Genomic DNA, 9,123 nt, shown 5'->3' with positions numbered 1-9,123 from the left:
TTTAAATCACTTTGAGTAAGAAATCCATTGCTATCAATAGAGAAAAATAACTATCGCAAATGAGAGCACTAATATTGGTTTAGGCAAAACTTTAGCCAAAGTCGGGTTAATATGTCACTTTTTGAATTTTGGTTAATCACACAAAACTTGAGTTTTGAATTAGCCATCTCACTCTCTATAATAATAAAATATTATTTTTTAATATACTTTTTTAATGTAATTTTTTATTTATTTTTAAATACTTTTTTATTTTCATTTTAATAGTTCCCAACAATCTATACATCAAGACTACACAAGATTCTCAAGAAAATGGAAATAATATTCAAGAAGCAAAACCAAAGGGAGAAAATAAGAATATTATATTTTTTGCCTAATGAATACTTCTCAACAAATATGTTGAAAAATATGTTGAACCACTATGGCTAAAATCAAGTTTACATATTCAATGCCTATTCCAATATAGATGTAAATGAGGATAACTTAGATAAAACATGGCTAACTATAACAAATGGCTATTCCAATGTCATTGCTTTGATGGCAAAAACATCGTATAAACATCAAAGCAAAGGTATCAAAGCATTGTATTAAAATCAATGTATCATCGTGAGCTACTTGATTTTACTACTCGATCTATTAAATTTTATTAATACGTAATATTCAAGTGCAAAACAGATGACTACATATATTAAGGGTATGTTTGGTAAATAAGATGAAATAAGAAATTTTCAAAATTTCTCATAATTTCCTTTTTAAACATTGTTTATATGCAAAATACTTTTCAATTTTTCAATTCTTCAACAATTTTATCTAATTATTAATTAATCATTATTCAAACATAAAAATCAATACAACTTTTATAAATTTTAAAATAAAACAAAAAAATTAATACAATTTTTTTAAATTTTAAAATAAAAATAATATTAAAAAGTTGTATTCATACAACGTTTAATTTTATAATATTTTTATTCAAAATTTTCTTTCACATAATTATGAGATATTCCAAATATTCAAATGAGGTCTAAGTTGCATATACGAGGAGTTCAAGTTGTTGTCTATGTATAAAAAAAAAAAAAAGACAGAGAAATACTCTAGTCATAAATGAAGTACACAAAATTAATCATACAAATTAATTTGGTTTAATGAGGCTTGTTAGATAATTTAGATTGTAAAATTATTTTTATTATATAATAGATCCAATATATAACATGAAATTATATCAATTTATAGAATTATTTTTGTATAATCATGATTATATCACTTAAAAAAAAAAAGACAATTCCAGTACACCAAGAATGGTGCCCTGCATTGTACTGACAAGTGCAAATACACTTTATTATTTTAGTTATTTCTTAAATATTTTTAAAAAATAAAAAATATTAATTCACTAATAATCATTTCTTAAACTATTATATATAAATATATATAATTGACTGATTTTATAAAGGATGCGGCTACTATGTCGCCTAAACCGCTGGGCGTATGCTTAGTGGTTTTTTTTTTCAATTTTTTAAATATCTTTTTAACCACTTTCTTAATAATTAAGTAAAAAAATATATCACTTAAAATTAATTTCTTAATTGTTAAGTTAAAAAAAAATGCTTTGAGCTCTAGGACATGGGAGCATTTTCTTTTTATAAAAGGAAAATGCTTTGGCCACCGTTTATAGTTACCACTGGGGCAATTGTTGGTTTTTTTTTTTTTTTTTAATGGTTATGAAAAAATTATTTAATGCTATTATAAATTTTTATATTTTTTTTAAATATCAAGAAGTATTAAAAAATAATTTAAAAAATATATTTTTTTAAGCCTAGCAGTGCCCTAGCGAGCATCGGTGGCTCTATCATCGTCCTTTATATAACTCTAGAACGGTTCCGACTGCTGAGGCATGGTTCTCACTTCTCCCTCGTGAAATCATCAACACGTGTGACGTTTTCACCACGTTTCGTAGGGTTCCCGCCGCCAAGGTTGTCCGTGACAACTCTCACCACGCGCGGGCGAGCAGTCACTCGTGCCATGCAAGCCTTCGAATCCTCGGCTAAAACACTGGAACACTGAAAGCGAAGCAACCCACGGAAAGAAAGAAGACCAAAGAAAGCACTAGACAGAGAAAGGAATAACCCACTAACGGTAGAGGACAGAGTGGGTTTCGAATTCCCAGCTTTTCAGTTTCCGTTGATTCTGTTTTCCTTCTCGTTAAGTTGCTTAAACCCTGAAGACGGGAAAGAGAAAGCGATGGAGGGGCCTCCGGGAGATCGTGAGAAGGAGGGGCCTTCGATGGAGTCACAGATGTCGTTAGCCGCGTCGACGACGTTTCCGGGGTTTCGGTTCTCGCCTACCGACGAGGAATTGATCTCCTATTACCTGCAGAAGAAGCTGGAGGGGTCTGAGCAATGCGTGGAGGTGATTTCCGAAGTTGAAATATGCAGATACGAGCCTTGGGACTTACCAGGTTGGTTTGTTTGTTAGGCCAACGAAGCACTAATCGGAACATACATCATTTCTCTGTCTGTCTGTCTGCCTCTTTGTTTGGTGCTTGTAATATTTGTGTTTTGTTACAGAGCAACGTTTTGTGTTTGCTTTTGTAAGAGAATTGGAAATCTGGGGAGGTAGAACTGACGAGTACAGTTTTACTTGCGTTTGGTTACTGAGCAAACGAAGGAAAGCAGAAGGAATGAGATTTTATTTATAAAATTTTGAGACTTTATATTTTGAAATTCATTTATTCACAAAACTTGAGAAAGCAGATACAAGTAGTCGGTTCGGCTGAAACTCGAATTGATATGTTGTTTTTCACTAAAAAATGCGGCACATAACATATGGTCTTATTCTAAATGTGTTTATTCCTGTCTTAAATTTATTATTAGCATTTCTTAATGATTCCTTTCAAATTTTAGATGAACAAAATGTGAGTTTAATTGTTGAATTTTCTTTTCATTTTTTTGATATAAGACAGATTGCGTTTACTTGCTATATAATGTCAAATATACAACCACATACCCAGTACCGAAATAATAATGGAAGGTACAAAGCATAAAACCTAGATCTTACTTATCAGCATCCAAGAACACTCTATTCAAAATAACTGCAGGACATGTATGCCGCCATTGTGTTGTGTCGGTAACGTTGTGCGCATATCTTGCTAACAAATGTGCAGCTTCATTTCCCAGTCTTCCAACATGGGAAAGTTCAAAGTCTTTAAAATGAGTAAGAAGATGGTGGATTTCCTGTATAAGAGGTTCCAGTGTAGAAAATGAAAGTGCCCTGGACTTTACAGCTTCCATTACATTCAACGAATCTCCTTCCAATATGAGACCAGAAATACCCAAGTGGAATATCATATGTAACCCACTCAATGCCACCAGAGCTTCAATATCATCCACATCAAAAACCCCCAATTCCTTCCTACTTAACGCAAATAAAACCCCACCATTATAATCACGCAGAACAACACCAATATCAGCAGTATTTGTACTACGAAATAAGGCCCCATCAAAATTTTCATTGTTGAATTTTCTTTCTGTTGGTTACTAGGCATCGACTAATTCATGTTTGAGGAGGCAGTTATTTGATTGGTTTCTTCCAATTATTGATGTTTGAGGTCAGAATTTCAATCATAGCATTTATTCATGTGCTTAAAAATGGAACTGTTTTGCGTTTGCTGTAAAACCTTTAATCTTCCCACATACAACCGATATCTCATTTTAGATATGCTAATACAACCGATATCTCTCTGCTGCAGTGGTTTTCGGCTATTGTTCTTAAGTGAGGGAATGCTCATGAGTTTTTGTTTTCTTTCTCAGGTTTTTAGAATGTAATTAGGTGCTTCTTTTGTATACTTCCTGTGTACATGGGCTTCGCCTCGTTTCATTCAATAAAGTCCTTACTTATAAAAAAGAAAAAAAAAATGTTCTCCGGTAGCTTTCATATTTATATATTTTTAGTCTCAACAGTCTTTAGTTGCGATGTTAAGCTCCACGTAGTCCCTTTGAGGTCACATGAGAAAATTTACTTTTTCATGGTGGCCCTCTTTTTTCAAAAGGGATTGGACGGGGCTTGCACACGTTAGGATTGTATATAGCATTAATCCGCCATTGTTAAGTCATCACTGCACTTTTTTGGCACAAGACATCCAATGGAATCAGACCTTATTGTCAGTTCATTATTGTTATAGTTATTTTTATTTTATTTTTGGGTTTGTACAGTTTGGGTTCAGATTCCTGACGAATTTTATGTTGATTAAGTTAATGTAGGTAGGAAATTTATAATAGCAAGTTATTTTACTTTATTCTTCTGATTTTATGATTGTTAGTTTTATAGGAAATATTTTCAATCATCTCTAAAACGTTATTTTCTTATTGCCCCTTTCCTCTGTGCTAGAACATAATTTTAGCTAAAAAATTACAGTTGTATAAGGAAGATTGTCAAGCTTTGTTTGCAGATTGAGTCTGACGTTCCATGCTTGCGACAATATACTTTTGAGTACCTAACATGTTTGCTTTCTGGTTATCAGTTCGCATGATATTTTTTCATTTAATCTTAAAAAAAATCCAAGTAACTTCAGGGACAATTGATTATTTATGTTTGGAGCACAGCAACATGTATATGTGTTTTCTAAACATCAAGGGACATATTGGTTCTGTTATGTAAGTATGTTGTGCCAGAACCTGTTTACATGTCTGTGAATTCTAGTGCAATTTCTCTTAACACAGCCATTGTTTTTACCTGGGCTTAGTTACTTATTTGTGCTGGTAAATTTGCAAACAGCCAAATCAGTCATTCAGTCAGATAATGAGTGGTTCTTCTTTTCTGCTCGGGGAAGAAAGTATCCAAATGGCTCGCAAAGTAGGAGGGCTACTGAATTGGGGTATTGGAAAGCTACTGGGAAAGAAAGAAACGTGAAGTCTGGTTCCAATGTGATAGGTACAAAGAGGACTCTAGTGTTCCACACAGGTCGTGCACCGAAAGGGGAAAGAACCGAATGGATTATGCATGAATATTGCATGACTGGGATTTCCCAGGTGACTTAATCATGACTACATTTGATCTTCTGCTAAATAGTTGAGTTGAATTTTGTTTTTCTACACTTTATATGGAAAATCTCTTTGTCTGATAGGCAAATACAATCTACACACTCGTGACCCTATCCTGTAGCAGAAATTTCGCAGAAAACTTATTGGAAAATTAGATAGGGAAATCTTGGGTCCAGTATCCCCCATGTAGAGGAAAGGGGTAGATGCTTCCCGCTAAACTGGTCTTTCATGGATAAGGGTATAGTCTCACTCCTTTTATTGAGGGGTTTTACCTCTCCTTGGATTTAGTTTTCTGCTTCAAGTTCACCAGTGATGGAAATCTTTGTTGACTCAAAGATGAGGGATGCATGATTCCGAACCTCAACAAAAAGGATTGTGCTCTGCGCATCCCTTGATCTCTGCCTAACGGGGGCTAGGCTAGTTTTAGTCTTTGAGAAATCATTGCCTTAGTCTTTGTCTCATCTCTGCTCCTGTGGCTCTATCTTTTTGAGACACAAGGAGTTATGCTCAACCTTGATATATAAGCAAGGTGAAGGCATAAAAACCAAAGCTAATCTGGTTAAAACCTGCTGCTCAGCCTTCTTTAAATCCTTTTGATTCCCATCCAATCAAGTCGGGACAGCCCAATTTAGCTGGGACTTTTGATCTTGTAGGTTTCTTTGAATTTCTTGTACGTGATAGCTTTATGTCTCGTCCTTTTTACTATTTGTTATATATTTGTAGTGTTTGATAAATAAATCAAATAATAAAGATGGGGGGGCAAGTAAGGCATGGATGGGGAAACAGTGGCTGGTAGGTAATAGGGCAGGATTAGTCAAAGGGACGACCTTCCATACTGGCCTATAATGTGTCCTCTAAATTTGTCGTTAGCTTTCAGTGAAACAGTGGCTGTAGTATCTGCATGATATAATATAACCAAAATCTTCAACTAGGCCTTTCACAGAAAATGATGTTATTTTGTTGTGCTCCAAGTCTAGGCCTTATTTAATCCTTTTACGCTGAGAGAGTCAATGAAATCCCGATCTTTAGCACTTGTAAGGGCCCTTCAGGTACCCTTGGATAAGCGATTTCTTTGGTCCTAGAGTGCATGGATTGGTGCAGAATATTTATGATTTAATTTCTGGCACTAGTGACGTAGAGGCTGCATTAGATAAATCAATAAAATGAAAAGAAAGTTTGTGCCTGCCCTATGGGTATGACACTGGTAGAAGTATATTTTCAAACCAAAAGCACTTGTCATCCACTACAATGAATCCCTTGTTGTTGAGGTTCCTGGATGTAATATGGATGCATAAAAACCATTGAGGTACTGAAATGATTATTAATCCTGTTTTGCATTATGACCACCGGACTTTTAAAGTTGTCATTTTACTGTCTAAACTACTACTTCCCTTGCGATTTGTCACTCTTTAAGATCCCACCGTTTTTTCATGTCACATATTCTAATCTATCTAATGATCAGATCTTAATAAAGGCTAGATGGAAACTTATGTTTCAAATTGGGTACAGTGATAATTTTGATATTGGTGGTCAAGAAAAAGAGTGGTACTGTGGTAGGTTGAAGGGGTAAAGTGTAATTTTTTTCCATTAATTAGTTTTTAGCATATATGTTAACAGAACTACCAAAGTCTTGTTGGAGTTGAATATTTGATTAGTGAAATATGATTCTTGAATTCATATCCTCAAGACCCTGGAATGGGAGGAAAACAAAAGTGAGGCAGGGAAAATGGGAAGGAAATCAGTTCTCTCAGTTAATTCATGGAGAAGTGGAGTCCAGGGCTGGGAAATTGAGATTAGCATTCCGCTTTCTTTGAGGTTTGGAGAAATCAACGTCACACTCTTTTGTTTGTTCACTACCCCTCCTGCCAATCCACCATCTTCGCTTCTTTTCTTTCCATGACAACCAAACATCCAAAAGGAGAGGTAGTTCCTTTACATCTCTTCCCCTCCTTAAAATAGAATGTAAATCATACTGTCTTCTGACATGTTTTGGAATCACTGGGAATTAGGATTTTGTGTTATATATCCTTTTCTAGTTCATATCCTCCCTGAAAAATATAATCAGCACGGATTTAATTGTTGCTCGGTTGCATATATATTTTCCTTGCTGCAGATAGATTTTGATTGGAAATGGTACCTTATGAAACATGCAATTTCAGTGAACTAGCATTAGTTAATTGTAAGATGTTTGTGCTTAAACTTGGTTAGGTTCTTTCTAGTCAAAGTTTATGAGTATTTTGTTGGATTCTTTTCTGGGTGTGCATGCAGGATTCTTTTGTTGTTTGTCGTCTCCGGAAGAACCTTGAGTTCCGTCCAATTGATTCAACAAACCAAGCTTCTTCAACTCAAAGGAATTCGTTGACTTTGCCTTGTGCAGTCTCTGATGTTGGCATTGAACAGTCGGGATTATCTGAGGGCGACAAGGCAGTTGGTAGCAGTCATGATTCTTATTCCCTTGAACAAATTGAATCCACGTCTGAATCTGATCAGAAACTAACAAATGAGGTTACAATGGCAGAAAGTTCCAGTCAACAGAACGTAGGTTTCATTTGGGCCATTTGCATTGTTGAAGACTTCTAAAAGACTTAAAAAGACTTCTAATCCATTCTATTCTTGCTTGCATTATAGGAAATTGGCATTGAAGAAGATTTTTATGCAGAGATACTGAAAGACGACATCATCAAGCTGGACGAATCGTCGCTATCTGTTTCTTCTGATCTATTCCTTTCAACAGTGACTGACCATGCGTCTGAGGCTGAGAGAGAGACTCAACAACCAATTCAAGATATGGATTCATGGGTGCCTCCTTTACAAGGCACGGCATATCGCAGAATCAAATTAAGAATGAAAGAAGCAAAGGCATTTCCTGCAGAGGGACCAGAATCACGAGAAAGTGGCAAAACTGTGAATAACTACTTAGTAGAGAAAGATGAACATCCAAACCAAGAGCAGCAGCCGCCAAAATGCCTGTTGCGTATATTCCATCCTAGAACAATCAACCCTTGGCGAGCATATGTGCTTTTTATTATTTTGACTGTGCTAGCTTTGTTTCTATCTTGGTTAGGAGGATCCGGCAAGCTAGAAGGATTACACATGCCACTTTGTACGAGCATTTTCGGCAGCGGATGTAAATATCAGGCTTGGTCCAAGATGTAAATATCAGAATGGGTCCTTTTCCCACCTTCTATCACGATAATTGAATCTTTAATAACTCAAAGAGCATTATGTTTTAGAAAGTTTGGTCCTTGAGAAATAAATATTGGTGTTGCAAATCTCCTGGTTTTGTTGTTTTGAAGGCTTCATGCATGCTCGTGGGATGTTTGCGGTTGGGCGTAATGTCCTCTATATAGTGGTTTTCTTGCGAGTACCTTTTGCACCCAACAAGCTAGAGGTTTTTTCTTTTCTTTCTTTCTTTCTTTCTTTTTTTTTTTTTTTATTCTTTTATTTATTTATTTATTTTTTTATTTTTTAATTTTTTTTTTTTTTTATTTTTCAACTTTCATAGCAAAAGCTCTCATGCATTATGGTAAGGGCAGCACCCTTAAATAATTTGTTTTTTCATGGGCAATACGCAGAAGTATAATGTAATAAAAATGGGCTGATGATGTGATATAGCGTATATAAAAATTTTATGCAGTCATTTCTGCATATTTTTTTGTGCACTTAACTAATGTGATTGATTGAATTATTTTTTTAATATAAAATAATTGTTTTGGCCAATTACATCAATTGAATGCGTAAGGAATACACAAAAATGATTATATGTAATAAAATTCTTTTTCTATTGTTTATTGTCTTGGTGGGGATTATCTTGAAAGGAAAATGATAGACACATTACCATTTTTGTAACCTTGTTTTAAATGAGTGATATTTTGGTAAAATAATTATAAAAGTAACATCATTTTATAAAAATATCCTCATTTTAAAACATGATTATATAAAAAGTTATAAAAATGATTATAAGTGTATTATTACTTTCTTTTAGAATTGTCATCTGATAGTGGAGATGACAATATATGATTGACTCATGAATTCAATACGAATATGACATGAAATTAGCGGGTTTAAATTTGATATAAATGAGTTTGAGTCA

The 9,123-nt window shown here is 34.4% G+C and overlaps 1 protein-coding gene across 1 annotated transcript; it reads left to right on the top strand.

Moving 5' to 3' along the window:
* The first annotated feature begins 1,861 nt into the window (after positions 1-1,861).
* Positions 1,862-8,305, top strand: LOC122292259 (NAC domain-containing protein 60-like). The gene is made up of 4 exons (XM_043100502.1): positions 1,862-2,449; positions 4,765-5,018; positions 7,299-7,568; positions 7,659-8,305. The coding sequence occupies exons 1-4, from the start codon at positions 2,233-2,235 to the stop codon at positions 8,184-8,186; spliced, it is 1,269 nt and encodes a 422-aa protein (XP_042956436.1). The 5' UTR covers positions 1,862-2,232; the 3' UTR covers positions 8,187-8,305.
* Positions 8,306-9,123: the final 818 nt, after the last annotated feature.

Source organism: Carya illinoinensis, chromosome 13, assembly GCF_018687715.1.
Source record: "Carya illinoinensis cultivar Pawnee chromosome 13, C.illinoinensisPawnee_v1, whole genome shotgun sequence".
NCBI lineage: Eukaryota > Viridiplantae > Streptophyta > Magnoliopsida > Fagales > Juglandaceae > Carya > Carya illinoinensis.
The sequence above is the reverse complement of the archived record's forward strand: the minus strand, read 5'-3'. Positions and strand labels throughout refer to the sequence as shown.

Bases quoted from the DNA above. Each gene is read 5' to 3' on its own strand.
- LOC122292259 (XM_043100502.1), top strand. From the start codon at position 2,233: ATGGAGGGGCCTCCGGGAGATCGTGAGAAGGAGGGGCCTTCGATGGAG. The intron at 5,019-7,298 runs GTGACTTAATCA...GTGTGCATGCAG, and splicing joins GCATGACTGGGATTTCCCAG to GATTCTTTTGTTGTTTGTCG. The intron at 7,569-7,658 runs GTAGGTTTCATT...CTTGCATTATAG, and splicing joins AAAGTTCCAGTCAACAGAAC to GAAATTGGCATTGAAGAAGA.